General features: G+C 40.0%; 1 protein-coding gene across 2 annotated transcripts in view; it reads right to left on the bottom strand.

The window, feature by feature from the left end:
- Positions 1-22724, bottom strand: part of SEMA5A (semaphorin 5A) — a 400847-nt gene that overhangs the window by 168154 nt on the left and 209969 nt on the right. For both annotated transcript variants that reach the window (XM_080679990.1, XM_080679991.1), the window contains exon 5: positions 17610-17655. In XM_080679990.1, coding sequence (XP_080536116.1) covers positions 17610-17655 — 46 coding nt within the window. The remainder of the gene's footprint in view (positions 1-17609; positions 17656-22724) is intronic.

Raw genomic sequence — 22724 nt, 5'->3', positions numbered from 1 at the left:
ACCGCACAATTTCCCGGAAACACCAGGAGCTGGAGAACGAGGAAAGGTCCTTGCCTAGAGCTGCTGGCTTGGCTGACACCTCAGTTTCAGACACTGGAATCCAGAATGTGAGAGAATAAAAGTCTGTTGTTTTAAGCCACTAAATTTGTGGTTGTTATAGCAGCCCTAGGAAACCACACATTACCCAAAGGATAATATGTTCAGACTTAACTTTTGTCCTTTGTAATGGAAAGGACTGCCTGGTTTAAATGAGACTTCCAAATGAGTGCTTTGAGATCTGTATTTATAAGCCAAGTATGCTTCTTCTGATCTAAACGACTCCCTCAAGCAATGGTAACATTTATTTTAAATGGAAGAAAAACACACTTGGTACATGCATCAGACTCAGCACTCTGAAGATAAACCCTTCTTCTCAAAGGGTAGACAAACTTTAGGCAGCAAAATCCCTAAGTATCAGGAGTCTCAAAGTGAGTGTACACTGGCATTCAGATGTGTTTTGAAAGTTTTAAATGTGAGCACCAGACAGAAGTACAATCATTTTAACCAAGCCCTTAGGACTGTCTTTGTGACAAGCGATAAAAACTCAACTCCAACTAGTTTAAGCCAAAAAGAAAAAGTTTTAAAATATTTACTAACTGGAAAAAACATGAGGAAAAAGGCAGACTCAAGCACAGACTAGCCCAGGGATTCAAAGTATGCTATAAAAATGCAAGAGTGTTGATTCTAACTATTATATAGCAAGGAGTTTTAAAACCAGATTTTAAAATTTGGCCCTTTTTTTTTTCTTCTTCATGAATCTATTTAAAATGATTAGCTTTTGCTGAATAAGGCCTCTGTAGGGTTTTATTTTTGAGCAAATATCACATGGACCAAGATGGCTACAAGTAGCCTACAATTCACTTCATCCTTTGGGTTCAAAATTGAAAAGAAAAGAGATGAGCCCTATTTCTCTCAGTGCATATTTCCAAGTCCTTAAAAGCTACTAAGGAGATACCCTTGGATGAGATACTCTAATTAGGCTTCCTGGGTCACTGGCCTGCCTAAAATATACAAGAAATAGATGTCATGTGTGTTAGGTTCCAGAAGCTGCTGTAATGAAACTATCATAAATTTGATGACTTAAATCAAGAGAATCTTATTCTCTCACAGTTCTGGAAGCCAGCATTCAGAAATCAACATCGTTGGAACAAAATCAAGGTGTCAGCAAAGACACACTCCCTCCCAAGGCTCCAGGGGAGAATTCTTCCTTACTTCTTCCAGTTGCTGGTGGCTGCTGCATTCCTTGGCTTGTGGATGCATCACCCCAATCTTCAAGGCGAGTTTACCTGATCCATTTTCACATGATTTTCTCCTCTGTATGTACATGTCAAGTGTCAAAGCTCCCTTGGTCTCCATCTTGTGATGACATTTGTGACTGCATTTGGGGCCCACCCATATCATCAAAGATAACGTCCCATCTCAAGAGTCTTAATTTCATCATAGTGTCACCATATAAGGTGACATTCATAGGTTCCAGGGAGTTAGGACATAGATATCATTTGGGGGGTGGGGGTTGCTAATTTCAACCTACTACACAATGTCACTGGCATTTCTTCCAGAATCATAGAGAAATTAAGTCCTGGTAGTCCTAGAAAGAGCGTAAACAAGCAAGACAGTGACGAAGCCCCTTAGAGGCTAAAGGAGAGCTGTTGATTCTCTAGGTACAATGAAGTCAGTACACATTAGAAATGTCACATAAGCCAAACTGAATCTCATACCTGCATTACCCTCATGGTAGAACCCAGAAACTGATAGTGAGGAAAGAGAGTGTTTTATTTCATGTTCATTTTCATGGTCATGTCCACTCGTGCTCAGGAACCTGGCTCACCCACGGCTGGTTCTCAGAGCAGATCTGCCATGATTGTCAAGGTGGATCCCAGATCAGAGGCATCAACACCACATCCAGACAAAGCCAATGCTTTAGAAATTCACACAGAAGCTGATGCTCTAAACTTGAGAAGTCTGACGTTCAAATGCTAGCCTAGCAGGGAACAGGGTTAATGGTGAAAAAGAAGATATGTATCCATTCTTTCAGCACTTCTTCCCTAACTCCTACTAGCCCCAAGTGAGGAGAGAGGGACCTCCTCAACAAACTGTAATTATTATATGGCAAGAAGTTTTGAAACCAGGTTTTAAAATTTGGTCCTTTTCATCCTTCATAAATCTATTTAAATTGATTAGCTTTGCTGATACTAAAAATAATGCAGATAATTTAGCAAGTTATAATAAAAAGGAAAATCCATACCACCCATCACATGGAGATGACCACTGGCAAATTTACTTACTTCAAATACTAGATTTAACTTAATTATAAAAAAGAAAGAGAACTTGAGGTCAAGTTGAAGAACTACTTGAAATTCATATTTATTCATCAGACTTATAAAACCTTCATGTTTCCTAAAGTTACCACTAAATTTTTTTTAAAAAGAATTGAACATAAGGTCATTAATGTTGTTGCTTAATTTTTAACTACATGTTTCTTTATAAGGCTACAAGTGAAGCATAAATTCAGATATGGATATGTAGAATTAAAGGTTACATTTCCAGGTAGCAAAACTTAGATCAGCTATTCCAGAAGAATGAGAAGAAACAAACAGAAAATAATCCTTGACAATTACAAAGATTATTAAATCTTTTTCATAATATTTTGAAAAGGAAAAAATGTTAAAATCTAAACTTGCTATTAGCATGACTCTCAGAAGGGAGAAGATGAGTATTAATCCAGCAAAATATCCCATTCATAAGAGACAAATCACTTGTTAGAGACAAACATAAACATAATTTTATCATGAACACATTAAAGGCTATGGTCCTTATGTTCCACCCAAATTTGATGCTTTTGCTTTCTTGTACTTAAAATTATCCCATTTGTTTTATATTTGGAGCACCATTTTCTGGTATGATTATTACTTATCTTTGGTTTCACATAGAATTTCTACTTTTGTTTTTGATAATGTTAATCTTTATATAATTAACCACTTTCTAGTTGTTAGCCTTGTAAATTGAAAAAAATCTATTTGCTTCTTAAAAGCATTTTTATTTAAGACTCCTAATTTCTTTTTGCATAATCTTTGATGAACTATATATATATATATATATATATATATATATATAGCTTCATATTTTTACTTCCATGAATAGTTCCTGTTTTTTATTTTCCATGGCATCCTTCACATGCTTTGTAAATACAATATCACCTTTATATTGTTTTTTAAATTATACATGTCCTTAATTTATAAAGAAATCTATAGGACTTCATACAGAAGACTAAAGTAAACCCTCTATGTATGACATATATATTGTTTGTTCAAAGTAAGAACTTACAACTCTTTGGTCAGTTTTGGCATTTATCTCTGAATGTCTAAACAATTTGGGGGTGGCTGGGAGGAGTGAAAGCAGGAACTGAGCTGAGTCCGGACTGAGGTGCAGTCTGGAGTTCAATATACTTCTGTTCCATCTCTGCTTCTAGGACATGTCTTCCAGGACTTCAGTCAGGAACCTGGTGGGTATTTTGCTCCTCAGTCCTCTGTACTAGCTTAGCTCTTTAGCTGCATGACCCTCACATCATCAGTTTGGAAAACATCTTCAGGGAGAAGACTGCCCATATGTTTGAAGCCCATTCAATCTTTAATTTGTGACTAGACATTTGTATGACTGCCAAAATATCTGCTTGTTTCCCTCTCTGTGTGCAGCAGCCATCACTGGAGGCTCAGCCTCTAGCTAAACCCAAAGCAGTTTTATCTCCTCTCCCATTTCACTTGTTCTTGTGGGCTTATGACATTTAAAATTTTCCTTCTGTCCTCAAAATGTGTCAGGAAAAAGCTGAGGTAATCGGGAGTGTGTATGTTCAATATTCCATTTTTTACAGAAAACCTACAATATATTCTGAAATTTCATTGAATATTTGAAATTTATTTAATGTCATACTGTACTCATTAAAATATTTCCCTTTCAGCTGAAGTAATTTATTTTGGTTGTTATCTGGCTGTTAACACCAGGTTTTGGATTGTATGTTTCTCCTGTTCTTCTATATTCTCAAATGTTCAAATAAAGGATGTTTTCTATCCTTAAAAAAAAAAGTGTTCAAATCAGGGTGTATATAAGATTCCATTTCTAGTACTCATGTTTTTCTTTTTATATAGCATTGTCATTTAAATGCTATGTTTTTTATATATGTAGAACCTGCATATGAATTCTCTTCACCCTCTTGAACGAGAAACTAATGGCTATACTTTAAGACTACTTTCAATTTCATTGTTCCTTTATTCAAATGATTTAAAATTTTACAGCAAAAGACTTTGAGTGGTCTTTGGAATGCAATTATTAACACAATTGCATACCTAGTTATGCTTATTTTCTTATTAAATAGACTACTTCTAATAGTAAACATCTGAGTGGACAACTTGCCTGTGTACTTTCTAGAGAACATGAAAAAAATAATTGAGTATCCCCAAAAATTGAAAATGAAGACTTCAAGAATTTAACTGTTCAGTCAACCCATATAAAATCATAGCAGAGATCACATCTTATTGTTTTCAAGAGGCTAGCTCCAAGACCAGTAGAACTAATGTAAACAAATTAAAGGCCATGACATAATGAAGAAGGAATAATATATAAACTCTAGGTTAGCCACAAGAGAATAGCAAAAGGAGAGTTTGAGGGGCATACATTAAACAAGGGAAGTACCCATCACGGTGGTACCTGCAGTTATTCTATCCAACTCCATCGCAGTTACTGAATAAATTCAGGATGACAAATGACTTATATGTTAAAGAGTCATCAAGTAAAGAGTTTCAGTTAATTCATTCTAGAGAATGGTAGGCCAATATGACTCACATTTTTTCATTTATATTTCTCCCTTGCCATTCATTTTCACTTGGTCTCTAGGTAATTAGGAGACTTAAGCTCCCAGAATACATAATCTCACCAAACAAGAAATCCATTACTTATATTTGAAACAGAGGATTTTCCTGGTACATTGGTATATCTATCTGTGTCAGCATTGTGGATGAGGCGCACAAATAAAGAAAATGAAAACAGGGCAGAGAATTCTAAGCATGCCCATCATTCAACAGTTATGTCAGGTTCTGGGGCCACTTCTGAAATAGAAGGAGAAATGCATTTGAGATAAATTAAATGGACCCCTCCATTTATCTAGCAGCCTATGATTGTCAGACAGTGTTCGCTATTATCTTACAGAAATTTCCTGATCTGGTGCCATGAAACCAAGTGATACACATGACTAAGAAAAATATTCATGCATCTTCAATTTAGTTTTTGAGGCTACAAGTGAAGCATAAATTCAGATATAGATATGCAGAATTATTAAAAACTAAGTCATGTACAACACAACAGAATGCATTCAATAATCAAGCATGTATTACTTTTTTTTTTCCAAAGACATAAAAACATTTCACTTCTTCAGTGCTTGGGAATAGTCAGGATCTAGAACATCAGGACAAGCCTATGTAAAATACTAGTCATGCACATCATAATGCTGCTCTGGTGCCCTCCCCAACTCTCCTTACAGAATGATGCACCTTCCTCTGGTTGCTGTCATTGCTGGTTGATACTGGCTCAAGGCTGTGCCCTTCTCTGGAGAATTGCTCTTAGCTGGTCAAGAGATTATGTCACCATATCCTCCAAAATCAAAAATCTTTAGCTAAAGACTGAGGACAAGGAAGACTTGGCTATAAATCATCCCCCTTGCCTCAAAGGGAATCAAATGAGATTCTAGTCACACTCCAGAATGCCCTCGGCATTAGGAGGATGCTGGACTACAGATGAGAGCAAACACTTGCTTCCTTCCTTTCTCTGCTGTACCCACCATTCCACACTCACTGAGAATGTGCTCTCAACAAAACACAAACACAGGAATCCCCATTTCAGACTTACAGGAACCTTGACATAAAACCCAGATATATATTATGTTATGAATTAACAATTCTATTCACCAAGAGCCAGTCATCAACCATCGGACATGTGGTGGTCAATACAGATGAGTATAATAAGGTAGCATATTGGGTAGAGATTAGAGACTCTCCGCTTGAGCCCAACATACTCAGGTGCAAAGCCTAGCTCTTTGACATATCTGCTCAGGGATCTTGGATAAATCAACTCCTCTTCTATAAAATATTGGAAATAATACCTACCCCTAAGTGCTGCTGAGAAAACAAAAATGAGATGATGCATGAGAATAGCTGAATACAGAGTAAGGGCACTGGAAATGCTGTCTGCTATTACTATTGTTGAGTCATCATTATTTTATGACAAATTAGGTCATTAAAGTTACATCAAATAAGCATAAAGCCAAGTTTCCAATTATAGGGTAAGTTTCCCTTAAAGAAGAAGAAATCCAGGAGCATTTAAGCAACGACAGAAGAAAGAGTAAGTGGAAGAATGGTGCACATTAAGATTTTAATGCTGAAAGGAACCTCAGGGATAATTCCTGATTCTCCTCTCCAAAAAGCATCATGGAGAAAATTGAGGTCCAAAGAGGTTAAGTGGTTTGTTCAAAGTATCCCCACTTTGTTATTTACAGAAATGTTAGAAGCATAAATAAATCTATTTGTGTGTAGTAGGAAATTAGAATGGCTGGGATGGCTGGGGGTGGGGAGCCTGGGAGAGAACAGGGAACAGCTAAGTGCATACCTAGGGGGTAAGTCTTGCTTTTCCCAGTGCTGTCTAGGACAAAATGCTCATGCTTGCCATTACCTAAACGGCAGAGTTTTACGCCTCTTCCTGGGTACACAGATGAACTACACTTCGAGGCCCGTTTCCATTGGTTAAGGCCATGTGACTAAGTTATGGCCACTGGAATTTGGGCAAAAGGGAGGTGTGCCACTTCCTGGCATGGCCCATATAGATCTCCTTGGTGTGATACTCCACGCTTTCCTCCACGCTGCCCATAGAAGTGTGGGCTGAAGATGGTGAGCAAAAAAGAAGGCCATCCTGGGCCCTTGGATGGCAGCATGGAAAACAGCCTGACCCTGTGCCCGGGATTGTCACACAAGTGAGGACTAAGGTTCCTGCATGTGTGTTTAGCCACTGACAGTGCAAAGCTCTGTTAACAGCAGTAAACTCAACTTGACAAAAACTCTCTGAAATTAATAAAATCTTAAGTCTATATAAAATGTGCATGAGTAACTTTAAATCCTCCAGGAAGTTATGAGAAAAGGAAGGGAAATGTGATTGAACAAATGGGTAGATAAAACAGCTCTTGACAGAGAATTTTTACCAAATGTAAGAGACAAGAATCTGGGGACGAAATATTACACTATCTTAGGCTGCCAAACTATGGGTTAAACTCTAGAAGAGGTCCATGAAATTATTACACAAGGAGTCAAAATGAGCACATCCACACAACACTGTCTAAAAAAAGCAAAAACAGGAGAGGTGGAAAAATGTCGGTGGAATAGATAGATGTGTCCCGAGCCTTGTCCCAGAGCAGATAGAAAAAACAGCTGAGGGTTGCATGGGGAGTGTCTGTTGGAGAGTTATGGGACAGCTATACTACAGGAGAAGGTGGGGACTGCTGGACAGGGGTCCCCTGACCGGGCAGCCCCCACTGCTGCCGGGTTCCCTCCCGGAGCCACCGGCTCGGACGCGGAGATTGCGCCATCTTGAAGGGGAAAGTGGATGTAATTGGAAACCTGAAAATCTACAATTGCGGCACCCACCAAACAGCTGCGAACCCCAGAGCACCAGTCCCCAATTGGCGCAAACACGCGGATTCAGAGGAGCTCTACACTCCACCACGGAAAGGTCAGATTTCGCCTGGGACAAGGTGAAATCTCTGGTCCCGGCAGGACAGAGAAACGCGCGCACTGCGGGAGCTGGAGGACCAGGGGAAGTCTACACCTAGAAAAATCCGTGGCTGTTGGGGCTGGCATGATCTGTGAATGTGGACAGACTTAATAAATGAATTCGGCAGTATAGCAGGATACAAAACGCCGAGGAATCTATGGCATTTCTATACACCAATAGTGAACTTACAGAAAGAGAGACTAAAAAAGCAATCCCATTTACCACTGCACCAAAAAAATTAAGATACCTAGGAATAAACTTAACTAAGGAGGTAAAAGACCTATACGCGGAAAACTACAGGACACTGAAAAAAGAGATAGAGGAAGACATAAACAGATGAAAGAACATACCATGTTCATGGATTGGTAGAATCAACATCATTAAAATGTCCATACTACCCAAAGCAATCTATAGATTCAATGCACTCCCCATTAAAATACCAACGGCATATCTCACAGACCTAGAAAGAACTCTCCAAAAATTCATCTGGAATAAAAAAAGACCCCGAATAGCCACAGCAATCCTGAGAAAGAAGAACAAAGTAGGTGAGATCTCAATACCAGATTTCAAGCTGTATTACAAAGCCACTGTTCTCAAAACTGCCTGGTACTGGCACAAGAACAGACATATAGATCAATGGAATAGAATAGAGAACCCAGAAATCGACCCAAATCACTACTCTCAATTAATATTTGACAAAGGAGGCATGAACATACAATGGAGTCAAGACAGTCTCTTCAATAAATGGTGTTGGGGAAATTGGACAGATATATGCAAAAAAATGAAACTAGACCACCAACTTATACCATACACAAAAATAAACTCAAAATGGAGCAAGGACTTAAACATACAACAAGAAACCATAAAAATACTAGAGGAATCCACAGGCAGAAAAATCTCTGACATATGCCGAAACAATTTCTTCACTGATACTGCTCCTAGGGCAATGGAAACTAAAGAGAAAATAAACAAATGGGACTACATCAAAATTAAAAGCTTTTGCACAGCAAAGGAGACCATCAATAAAACAACAAGAAAGCCCACTGCATGGGAGAACATATTGGCCAATGATATCAACTATAGGGGTTTAATCTCCAACATTTACAGGGAACTCATGCAACATAACAAAAAGAAGATAAACAACCCAATCAAAAAATGGGCAACTGATCTAAATAGACACTTTTCGAAAGAAGACAGAAGGAAGGCCAGGAGACATATGAAAACCTGCTCAAAGTCACTAATCATCAGAGAGATGCAAATCAAAACAACAATGCGGTACCATCTCACACCTGTCAGAATGGCTATTATCAACAAATCAACAAATGACAAGTGCTGGTGAGGATGCAGAGAAAAGGGAACCCTCATGCACTGCTGGTGGGATTACAGACTGGTGCAGCCACTGTGGAGAACAGTATGGAGTTTCCTCAAAAAACTAAAAATGGAACTCCCATTTGACCCAGTGATCCCACTTCTAGGAATATATCCCAAGAAACTAGAAACACGAATCAGAAAGGATATATGCACCCCTATGTTCATAGCAGCACAATTCACCATAGCTAAGATTTGGAAACAGCCTAAGTGCCCATCAGCAGATGAGTGGATTAAAAAACTGTGGTATATCTACACAATGGAATACTACACTGTGGTAAAAAAGAAGGAGTACTTACCATTTGCAACAACATGGATGGAGATGGAGAGCATTATGCTAAGTGAAATAAGCCAGGCAGAGAAAGATAAATATCACATGATCTCACTCATTTGTGGAATATAATGAACAACATAAACTGATGAACAAAAATAGATCCAGAGACAGAGAAACATCAATCAGAATGTCAAACCTCAGGGAAGGTAGGGGAGGGTGGGGGTAAGGGGGAGAGACCAACCAAAGGACTTTATATGCATGCATGTAAGCCTAATCAATGGACACAGACAACAGGGGGGTGGGGGCATGAATGGGAGGTGGGGGTAATGGGGGAATAAGGACACATATGTAATACCTTAATCAATAAAAAAAAATTTAAAAATAAAATGTTAAAAGAATAAAAAAATAAAAAAAGCAAAAACAAAGAGTTACACTGCATTATGTTGTGTTCATTGTCCATTCAGGAAATACTCATTGAAAACTTACAGTGTACTAGATACCATAACAGGTGACAAACTTTTCCTTAAAGGGTCAAATAGTAGATATTTTAGGCTGTGTGGGTCAGACAGTCTCTGTTACAACTGGTCAGCCCCACTAATGTAGCAGCCACAGACAACATAGAAAGGAATGGTATGTCTATGTTCCAATAAACTTTACTAATATGATGATCTCCAGTGGGCTATATGCAAAGAAAGGAGTGGCTGTATTCCAGTAAAAAATTAACTGAGATGCAGGCTTCATTTGCAGACCCCTAAAAGTTTTAATAAAGATTATCTCTAAGATCCCTTCTACTTCTACAACATGATAATTTTAAGAATATATTTAATAAAGAAAGTAGAAATTAAATAAAATTTAGAATCATGATTTTTGAGGACTACAGGGGAGACAAGTCTCCTCTTGTTCAATATGAATATAAAACTTGATTTTAAAAATGAATTAATGTGATTATCTCATTTGAACCATTATTCTAAATTATTAATTAATATATCATTCTTGAAACTATACAGATGAATTGCAACAGAGGGGAGTTATTTCATATTGTTCTGACCTATTAGAGAGAGTATTGGTATTATAAATTGATTCAATTTATTTAAAATTCAATTTCATATTAATAAAAGAAATCAATTTAAACTCAAGGTTCCCAGCAGCTTCTTTAGAAATGGCCACTAAGGATTCATACATGTGTTTGGTTAAAGATATGAAGAAATCTAAAGAGGAAAATTTCTTAAGCCCAAAACGAATCTTATAAATTTAATCAAGTGACAGTAACACCACCAAGTGGAAGAGTGTCTGCTTCAAAACATGTGGAAACTGAGGCTGCTATCGCCTTACCCGGGGTGTGTGAACCTTGACACCACTCGTATGCAGAGCCAGGACATTTCTAGTTGAACACAGAGGGGCTTCCCTGGGCATGACAGGGTTTTTGGCAGTGTCCTCCACCCCCAGTTTTCTACCCACTAAGCGCCAGTGGCAGCCTCCCCTACCTGGGGTGACAACCAGATGTTTCCAATGGGTTAAATAGCTCCTAGTTGAGAAACACTGGTTTAGAAATTGAAACTCAGTTCCCCAAGCCCAAATATATAGGAAACAAAGTTAACACCTATGTCAACTTTCCAGAGACCTCTCTACCGATATTGACCAGGTAGAGATTTAACAGTTTTCAATTTAGAAGCCAGAGAGACAGGTGGCAAATTGAAACACAGATTTCCATTTTTCTGCTTACTCCTGCAGTTGTAAGTGAGAAACAGGCTGTGAATTTCTTTTCTCTCAGTAACAAAACAATATAGAAATGGATTTTGAGCTATTTCCCTGAAGAACTTTTGGAAGAGAGCGAGGTTAAATGAGCTGCAGTCCCTCTGTATTCTCAGGAGGCTGTGCAAGGAGTATATACATGGGGCCATAAAGGGTACAATCCCAGATGGGCAAATGGGAATCAATCTGGAGACCAGCTGCATTTTTATATTTTTCAAAAAGCTTTGTTCTTGCAAAATAACTACTGTGACCAAGGCAAGAAGAAAAGTGATACTGAAGAGTTGAATCTGTTATTATGACAAGGAGGGGAGACACATAACGGTAAACTGCCACGTCTTCTATCAGATGCCTGAAAATGATTGGTTTCCAAGATGTGATGGCTCCAATTCAGCACGAGGCGAGCTGCAAGGGAATTTCCTTCATAAATGATATCACATTAATATTTAATTCCCTCCTATTGGTTGATGAAAACCAGGTTTTATTTCTTGAAATTAAAAGTGACTCTTAGATGGTACCTCACTGTTGTTTTGATTTGCATCTCTCAGATGATTAGTGACTTTGAGCATGTTTTCATATGTCTCTTGGCTTTCTGCATGTCCTCTTTCGAATAGTGTCTATTTAGGTCCTTTGCCCATTTTTTGATTGGATTGTTTATCTTCCTTTGGTTAAATTGTATGTGTTCCCTGTAAATTTAGGAGATTAAACCCTTATTGGAGATAACATTGGCAAATATATTCTCGCATGCAATGGGCTTTCTTGTTGTTTTGTCGATGGTTTCTTTCACTGTGCAGAAGCTTTTTATTTTTATAAAGTCCCATTTGTTAATTTTCTCCTTAGTTTCCATTGCCCTCAGAGCTGTATTGGTAAAGATATTGCTACGACAAATGTCTGCTATTTTGGTGTCTATGGCTTCTTCTAAGATTTTTATGGTTACCCATCTTACGTTTAAGTCCTTCATCCATTTTAAGTTTATTTTTGTGTATGTTATAACTTGGTGGTCTAGTTTCATTTTTTTGCAAGTATCTGTCCAATTTCCCCAACACCATTTACTGAAGAGACTGTCTTGACTCCATTGTATGCTTTTGCCTCCTTTGTCAAATATTAATTGAGCATAATGGCTTGTGTTGATTTCTGGGTTCTCTGTTCTGTTCCACTGGTCTATATGTCTGTTCTTGTGCCAGTACCAGGCAGTTTTGAGAACAGTGGCTTTGTAGTATAGCTTGATATCTGGTATTGTGATCCTTCCAACATTGTTCTTTCTCAAGATTTCTGCAGCTATTCAGGGTCTTTTTATTATTCCAGATGAATTTTTGGAGAGTTTGTCTAGGTCTTTGAAGTATGCCATTGATATTTTAATGGGGACTTCATTGAATTTATAGATTGCTTTGGGTAGTATGGTCATTTTAATGATGTTGATTCTACCAATCCATGAACATGTTATGTTCTTCCATCTGTTTACATCTTCCTCTATCTCTTTTTTCAACAATGAGGTTACCATCTCACACCTGCCAGAATGGCTATCATCAACAAATCAATGAACAACAAATGCTGGAGAGGATGCAGAGAAAAAGGAACCCTCCTTCACTGCTGGTGGGAATGCAGATTGGTGTAGCCACTGTGGAAAACAGTATGGTTGCCCTAACCCAGTGATAGGCAAACTCATTAGTCAACAGAGCCAAATATCAACAGTACAACAACTGAAATTTCTTTTGAGAGCCAAATTTTTTAAACTTAAACTTCTTCTAATGCCACTTCTTCAAAATAGACTCGTCTAGGCCGTGGTATAAGAGCCACACTCAAGGGGCCAAAGAGCCGCATGTGGCTCACAAGCCGTTGTTTGCCAACCACTGCCCTAACTGGTTTGGCTCAGTGGATAGAGCGTCGGCCTGCGGACTCAAGGGTCCCAGGTTCAATTCTGGTCAAGGGCATGGACCTTGGTTGTGGGCACATCCCTAGTAGGAGGTGTGCAGGAGGCAGCTGATCGATGTTTCTCTCTCATCGATGTTTCTGACTCTCTATCCCTCTCCCTTCTTCTCTTTAAAAAATCAATATATATTTTTTTAAAAAAACAGCATGGTGTTTCCTCAAAATATTAAAAATGGAACTGCCATTTGACCCAGAATTACCACTTGTAGGAATATATCCCAAGAAAACAGAAACACTAATCAGAAAGGATATATGCACCCCTATATTCATAGCAGCACAATTTATAATAGGTAAGATTTGGAAACAACCTAAATGCCCATCAGCAGAGAAGTGGATTAGAAAACTGTGGTACATCTACACAATGGAATACTACGCTGCTATAAAAAAGAAGGAATTCTTACCATTTGCAACAGCATGGATGGGACTGGAGAAAATTATGCTAAGTGAAATAAGCCAGTCAGTGAAAGATAAATACCACATGATCTCACTCATTTGTGGAATATAAAGAACATTATAAACTGATGAACAAAAATAGATACAGAGGCAAAGAAGCATCGGACAGACTGTCAAACTGCAGCGGGAAGGCAGGGGTGGATTGGCGGGGGGAGGAGGGGAATAGTCAGAGACCAACCAAAGGACTTGTATGCATGCATATAAGCATAACTAATGGACACAAGACACGGGGGTGGAGGAGTGAGGACATGTATGGGAGTGGGGGGTAGGGGAGGCCAGGGAGAGGTCAATGGGGGAAAAAAAGGAGACATATGTACTACTATTTGTAATACTTTAAACAATAAAAAATAAATTTAAAAAAGTGACTCTTAGTCTTCCACTTTAATACATTAGGCTGTTGCTAAAACAAAAAGCATAGTACATATTCCAAATATAGCCATTGTTACCTCGTGGTTTATTTATTTGGGAATATTTCTGTGGTGACACCAAGAGATCTAACTCAGATAATGTTAACTCAGGGTAGTAGAGTAATTGTGTCCTACCTAACCCAACCCTTGCTCAAATCTTTACTGCTTTAGAAACTCTACTGTTGATATCTCACCCTACTAGGGAGGGAAAAGCAACAAGCCTTCTTTTTCTTTCTTCTTTATATTCTTTTATTTATTTTTCCAGCACCATTTATTCCCCGATACCCTGTCCCAAGACTTCCAACTTGGGTTCTGTGGACTCCAGTTCCAGACTGTTGACCACATCAGGCTTGCAGCGAGCTTTCCCATTCTGCAGCCCCACCCCTCCTCCCGCCCCGACAAAAGCCCGTTTTTCTCAACAGTGCATTTCAGCACTGTTCCCCAGGCTGAGCCACAGGCACGACCATTTTTGTAAAGACGCTGTGCTCCGACTCCTACTATCCCACCAGCAGCTCACTTCCCATCCTCCCCTCACCACTCTGGCAGAAATGAGAGCTGAAACGCCCTCTTCTGCTCTCCCTAAACAACAGATTTGGGGGTCACCAAATCGTCATGTGGGGACCACCTTGACCTAAAGAAGTGGAGAGAGAAAAGAAGCACTGAGGGGTACTGGGCATGCTCCCGCTGTGCCCCAGCCCGTGCTGGCTGCTCCACATAAAGCAGCTCGCTGAGCTTGGGACACCGACAGTGAGGAGGGTCTCTAGCATTCTGTGAAAATCACTACATTGAGTTTTGGAAAAAAAAACAACAACATTATTCAACATCTGCTTTCCTGGCACTAATCTTAAAACAATGTCAAGTTGGGGGAAGACTTTAAGGAAGAGGGAAAGTGTTTTACAGTATTGAGCAGACAGGGATGTAAAAAAAAAAAAAAAAAAGAGTGATTCAGAGTCTTGAACTGCCTAGATTGTTCAAGAACTGTCCTGTGGGGTGAGAATGTGCACAGCTGTGTTTTAGGGTGCCTATTTCAGCACGTATTTCTCATTGCTCTAGTATCTTGGCTGTACAACTTCCCTTCTCTTCATTTTAGGGACAAAAATATGTAATTTACCTGCACTCCACTAATGGTAAGTTAAAAAAGATAAAGAAAGAGTGAACATGTTGCTAAATATCAAGGGATGAAAACTTTCACAGACATTTGTTTTGAGTCTACTACCTGCCAGGTAACCTAACCTAGTGGTCTGCTCTAATCTAATACGGAGGAGACGGAGAAGCACAATGCCCCTCACAGCACACATTGTGAACGTCAATGGGAGGCAGTAGGCTAGTCAGAAGTAAGGGCTCAGAGCCCATAAAAGGCATCCAAGGGTCATCAGCCAAAAGAGACTCAGGATGGGTTACAAAGAGGGAACAGCTAACATGAGACTCGGGATGTGCCATCTTTTTCTAGATTGAGAAGAGGGTAGGGTCAACATGTTTCCAGGAGAGAGGACTGCAAGAGCAAATTCTTAAAGTTGGAAAATATCTTGTAGTTTGGGAAGTTATAAGCAGCATCGAGACAAGTTGAAAGTGTTCCATGGTGGTGCAGGTGACAGGGACAGGCAAGAACACTGCCATGCTGGGCAGAGAGGGTCAGGATCAAACAAAGCTTGTCTGGTGTTAAAAAAGGGCTGTCACTGATTCTCAGTTCTGATGCTCTCCAATTTTGCCCATTGCTTGTTCTTCCTGGAACCAGATATTTACATTACGATTCATTAACAGTAGCAAAATTACAGTTATGAAGTAGCAACGAAAATAATTTTATGGTTGCGGGTCACCACAACATGAGGAACTGTGTTAAAGGGTCGCGGCATTAGAAAGGTTGAGAACCACTGCTCTAAACCAAGAGAGCTAGGAAATTAGGAAATCCATGAATACGCTAGTACACACACATATTTGCCCAACCTACTTTTAAAAAATATATATTTTTATTTATTTCAGAGAGGAAGAGAGAGACAGAGAGAGAGAAACATCAATGATGAGAGAATCATTGATCAGCTGCCTCCTGCACACCCCTCACTGGGAATCGAGCCCACAAACCAAGCACATGCCCTGTCCGGGAATCAAACCGTGACTTCCAAGTTCATAGGTTGATGCTCAATCACTGAGCCACACTAGCCAGGCTGCACATCCTACTTAAACACTCAATATGCCAGATAATATACTATACCATGAGGATCACAATGAGCATAATATGCAGTTCCTACCTACTGAAAAGTCTACATTTTTTAATAAAAGGTTATTTAAAAATCAGAACTTTAAAACAGTATTTTGGTTTAACTGCTGACTATTCTGAGTCATTATTAATACCTTATAATTTTACCAACCAATACACTCATTTAAAGACTTTAGTTATATACTAAATTGCAATGGAAAGACAATTCATTGCCCAGTGCAATGAAACAATTAGGATAATAATATATTGTTTATTATTATTCCATTTAAAAAAATATAAGCAATTAACATTTGTTCAAAAATCACTGTGCCTTATCTTTTGTGCATGTTTTACTTCATTTAATCTTGGCAGTGACAGTATGGGGGAGGGAGTCTTTTGTGGCCATTTCACAGATGAGGAAACCCACCCACAGTGCTGGGCGTCATGGACCAACAAGTTTACCACCTTCAAAGCCCTTGTGTTTTACCAATATTAGCTTTGCTTGTGGGGCTGGCTTATTTTAGCACTGATAATTAAAGTTTCCTGCATGTCCATTAACACCAGCATCACAAAGAAAAGGAAATGATATAAACTTCTTTCCAATAACTTCGTAGAACTCCAGCACATGAGAGTTTCATTAAAACTGGTTGAGGAACCGATTCCAAATTACACAGTCCCAGAATTCTGGCATGTCCACAGGGAGTTCTAGAACCTTGTTGAAGGTGACATCTGTGCCCTAACCCTCTGCCCTCCAAGGAGATCCTGGTCATCAGACATGTCTAAAAGACAGGAGGGGAACTGGGTCTTGGTGGTTCAGCTCCGACAATAAAATAAATACTCCATTCAGACATAAGAGTCACATGCTCCTTCTTTAAACCATGAACACAGATGTAGGTAAATTGTAATTTTATGTATCATCACTTATCTAATTCTTTGCGATATGTAGTTTTCAACACATATGTTCATAGTTATTTCATTATAAAGAGGAAACAATGATTTTTTTTAAGAGGGTGGATTTTTATGAGAATATGATGTCTGAAAGCATCTAACTAAATAATCAATGATTATTCCAACTGAGGCAGAACAGGCCATCCTCAGACACTGAGGAAGTGTCCTTTGAATTATCTGTCATTTGAAGAAGAGACAGTCAGATGGTGCCCCTGAAAGGAAGAGGAGTTCATAGCGGGAGAAAGGGGCCAACTGTGAATCAAAGCAGGTGGTGACTCATATCAAGCAGGGCAGCCGAGAGCCCTGTGGCCTGACCTCCAGATGCAATGCATCCCTGCATGGCCCTGATTAATACCTTTACACACATCTGTCTTCACGCCCTCGGACAGTAAGCTAATTGGGATGGAAAAAGAAAAGCTTGAGGAAAATAAATTGCACCTACCTGGATCAGAGACAAATCGTCAAGCTGTAACCTGAAGAGGTAGTTTCTGCAAAATATAAAAAGAGAGCTTTATTTTTTATAAGTCCAAAAAAAGTAACATAAAAATCATAAGAACAAAGAAATAAAAGAAAACATGAATTTTGGCTTCCAAAGCATCCTCCTGCTAAGAATGCGTGTAGCATAGTTTTCCTTGGACCTCAGAGTTCAAAATGGAATTCAGTAATGCGACAAACACACATTTAAGATAGGTGAGAAAGTTAAGGCACACGGTGCATCTGTGTGCGTGTGTGAGACTCAGCTAAGTCTACATTACTATTGGATCTCTTGATCTATGTGAAATGGACAAAAGGACATGGGCACTGGATTCTGAAACTGAAGATGATAGAAAACCATTCTTCATGAGTCTTCATTCTTAGAGGTCACCTACATTCACGGGTTTTATCATTAAAATGTGTCCATATTTTGAATTCAGCAATGCTCTGAGTATTAGAGTGATCTGTCTTGTTACATGTAGTTAGTGCATCATAAGTTTAGAAGCAGAAACTTTGTCCAGCATCAAGGGCTTGAAAGAGTCAGCCCTATCTTCCCAAGTGTGAAACAGGAAATCAGAGAGAAGGACACTATCAGCTTTCAACAGTGAAGGGAGAGAACAGTGAAATAAATATGCAATTGAGCCCAGCAGAGCATGAGACGGGGGTTTGGGGTGGGGGGGGGAGGGGTTGGTTGGGTCATATTAGGCTTTGCATTAGGCTTTGGACTCTAGTGCTGTAGCTTTTAGAAAGAACGGGTGGACCTCCCTGTGAGATGTCTCAGCCTCTAATTCAAATTGTGAAGAAACTGCATGCAGATGAGAAGCTGGAGTGCAGGAACGGCACTCCAGGGATGAATGGAGGAGAAAGTCCGCCCAGGTGCAGACAATAAAGCCGGGAGAATTGGCATATAGTAATGGAAAGCAGGCCCCAAGAATGCAGGATGGTGGGGAGGAGTCCCAGTGAAACTGAGGTTAAGTTATAATGGGTTGGTCCAAGGTTACATATAAAAAAATAATCAAATTTTTCCAACACCAGTAAGAAAGAATTGTAGATTACTTTAACTATATGGGGAGATAGGTAGATGTTAGAAGCAGACATGCCGTCCCAGTAGAAATAAGAAGTGACAGCCGAGTTAGGCCAAAGGCAAAGCCTACAGGACCAAATGAGGTGCCTACGGTGTGGCTACAGATGGGGCGGACAATGCAGTAGGGAAGCTGACATCCAATAGCATGAATGCACACACTGCTTGGGGAAGAAACAGGACTAAAATCCCTTGCAAGGTGGTCTCACACATCCCAGGGATCGACCCCTGGGCACTCAGATTTTCACAATTTGTCCCCCGCCATGGGGACACTGCTATCCTGCACTCACTGAAAATTGCCTCCTCCAACCACTACAATGGCCTCTTTGCCACATTCTTTGTGTCCCACCAACTTAACCTCTGAAAATAGCCCCAGGCACATTGCTGGCACATGCCACAAAGCCATCTGGGAAAACGTCCCCTCGCTTTCTTACAGTTGACTCCTAGCCCACTATGAAGAACAGATTACTGCGTCAGAGCCTGCCTATTTATTTATTTATTTATTTTTATTGATTTCAGAGAGGGAGAGAGAGAAACATCAATGATGAGAGAGAATCATCAATCGGCTGCCTCCTGCACGCTCCAACTGGGGATAGAGCCCACAACCCGGGCATGTGCTCTTGATGGGAATCGAACCTGGGACGCTGCAGTCCACAGGCCAACGCTCTATCCGCTGAGCTAAACCAGCTAAGGCAAAGTCTATTTTTATTTAGTCAGGCACCATGCAGAGGCAAGGCTTCCATCAGAAACGCCTCCCTGCGGGGGCAGGATGGTGAACTCAGCGCACACGTGGAAGATTGCAGACCAGCTGCCCGGTAGGCACCCCTGGAGGCCAGCTTGCATTTGAAGAGCTGCCAAGAGCTCACTGATGGGAAGTAAGAGACCAGCGGGACTCCTGTAAGAAACATTAGAAATCTGTACACAGAGAGAGAAAAGTCTTTCAAGTGCTGAGTATACAAGTGGCACCAGAGGCAATCACTGGCCATCAGGCAGTACCAGGGCACCTGACCCTGACCCCCAGGCTGGTTTTCTTTAGTGGCTTCCTGGATGTAGGAAGCAGACAGTGGTCACTGTCCCTCTGTTACAGGAGACAACATTGCCTAGCGGTTGAGAATATTTGTGCAAAAGCCAAAGCTCTACCACCATCCAACCTCAGGAAGGAAGCTGCAGCACTGTGTGCCTCAGTCTTCTCATCTGTAGAATGGAGCCAATACTCAAAGCTGGCCCCTGGTGTGGTTGTGAGGTTTAAATCCAATGAAAACACTTAGAATGGTGTCTGACACATGGTAAAAATGCAATTGATATAGATACTCCTAGACAGCTTATAAATATATCAAAATTTCCAGGCACAATGAAATTCTCAGCATATTCTTCATGGCTGAATTTTTTAAGGAAGAAAAAAAAGACATTGTTTATCTTGTCAGTCATCACACTCTTTCCAACTCATTGTCTCTGTTAATATTCCCTGTAAAAGAAACCATTCATATTTTCAGTCAATGAATTACCTGAGGGCTTTGATGATATTACAAGGCTATCCACACCTCTCTCTCTCTCTCTCTCTCTCTCTCTCTCTCTCTCTCTCACACACACACACACACACACACACACACACACACACACACACACACATACACACATACATGCCCACACTATAGTACAGCCTTGGGCAAACTACGGCCCGTGGGCCGGATCCGGCTGTTCTATCCGGTTCTCTTGCTCTCCCCTCCGCTCCTTTACTTTGAATTTATATTAGTTCACACAAACACTCCATCCATGCTTTTGTTCCGGCCCTCCGGTCTAGTTTAAGAACCCACTGTGGCCCTCGAGTCAAAAAGTTTGCCCACCCCTGCCTGGAAACTTTTGAGAAAGGCAGCTCTCCTACCCAAAGGAAGAGCAAAAAGTCCCTTGATGTCATGAGGAAAGAGGACGGTAGTGTCCCTGATGTTCTGCAGAGCTCTGGGCAGGCCAGCTGGAGAGAAGCATTCAAAGTCTTCTCTACTTGGAGAGAGGATTGGAGAAGGTATAGAGATCATTCTCCGAAACCCCTGGGTCCACTTCTCAGGTGTTTTCCATAGGAGAAGCGCTATACTCTTAATATTTGAGTCTTCCCAAAATTCATGTTAAATATCCTAACCCCCAAAGGTGATGGTATTAGGATGCAGGGCCTTTGAGAGATGCATTATTACCCCCACAAAAGAGGCTCCAAAGACATCCCAAGCCCTGTCCACCATGTGAGGACTCAAAGCTAGATGCTGGCCATCTGCCACCCAGAAACAGGCCCTCACCAGAGCCCCCCATGCTGCTACCCTGATCTGGGACTTTCAGCCTCCAGATGTATGAGAAGTGAATTTCTGTTGTTTATAAGCTACCCGGTCTGTGGTATTTTGTTACAGTAGCTCGAAGGGACTAAGACAGGAAGACACTGATTTATGATGACAATCATGCAACATCTCAGTCTACAGCTCCCAAGTGAACCTCACTCTGCTGACCATCCCTTTTCTGCCCCTCAGGTCCCGACTGTCTACAAAAGTACCACCCTCCACCCCCAGCCTTTACCAGTGATTTTAACTATTTACTCTGCATTCACTAAACAGCTGGGAACTATGGTGCCCTCACAATCATCTCATCTGTAATAAATCAGGATGGCAGAGGCATTTAATAGGTAAATGGAAGGGGCAGAGAGGAGGAGTGTGCTTATTAGGAAAAATATCACAGTAATAATGAGATACTATCACTGCCAGCAACACCACCACCATCTCAATGAAGAAAAGCACCAAAGATTTGAACTTTTTCTTTGGTATCTTCTGGATTATAAGATTCAAATTGGTAATTTTTTAAGTCTTCCTCAATTATTTTTTTAACCTAATAAAAACCATAAAATCCAAGAATTTCAGAGCTGAGTTGTCATTAGAGAGAATATACCCTTCATTTGTAGATGGAGAAACTTCTTCAAATTAAGATGTGCAGTATGATTTATCCAAGATTATTAGGACTTAGAGAAAATCCTAGGGTTAGAAATAAGACACACACCCCAATGTCCCTTGTCCCATTGTGCTATGTGGCCTCACTAGTCATCCAATGTTCCCTTCCTAATTTCACTGGCACTAAATACACACACACACACACAGTAATTGTTCTTATAGTACAATTATTCCGTGCTGTCATTGTTCAGTCACCTATACATTTACAAATAATTTTGAGATGATTCAAGGTTTAGCACTGCTTGCTAATGACAAGCTTTTGATTCTCTAGGTCAGTGGTCAGCAAACTGCGGCTCGCGAGCCACATGCGGCTCTTTGGCCCCTTGAGTGTGGCTCTTCCACAAAATACCACGGCCTGGGCGAGTCTATTTTGAAGAAGTGACATTAAAAGAAGTTAAGTTTAAAAAATTTGGCTCTCAAAAGAAATTTCAATCGTTGTACTGTTGATATTTGGCTCTGTTGACTAATGAGTTTGCCAACCACTGCTCTAGGTCATTGATTCTCACGTCTGGGACTGTGATCTCACTGTGACGTATGTGTCTGCTCATTAAGAGAATGTAAATCCTGCTGGTCTGGTTGACTAGATGGTGCTTCCTTTCATCCTCTTATTTCTCATCAATTCTTCCTGACACTGCCTACCCATACTTATTTAAAGAGTGCCCAAGTTTCTTCATTTATGAAATGAAAGACTATGCAATATTTAAATAACACAAAGTCCTACAATCCCATGACCATTTTCAGATGTGTGAAATGACCATTAGAGTTGGATGACCATATGGCCATCTAACGAAAGACTTCAAAAGACTTATCATGGTATGTTTTGATAAATTCCTGGGAAATGCTTTTCAAGTGTTTTATCATTTGCAAATGAGGACTGTGTTTCAACATAATCTTAAATAAAATCTCAGCATATAAATATTAAAGGTAATTCTTTACTAGTAAAAATGTATTCAATAAGTAGTTACCTATAACATTTGTTAATCATAAAGTCAGTTGATTATACTGACTGGAAAGTTTTGAA

This window comes from Plecotus auritus (genome assembly GCF_963455305.1).
Source record: "Plecotus auritus genome assembly, chromosome: 7".
Lineage (NCBI taxonomy): Eukaryota > Metazoa > Chordata > Mammalia > Chiroptera > Vespertilionidae > Plecotus > Plecotus auritus.
The sequence above is the reverse complement of the archived record's forward strand: the minus strand, read 5'-3'. Positions and strand labels throughout refer to the sequence as shown.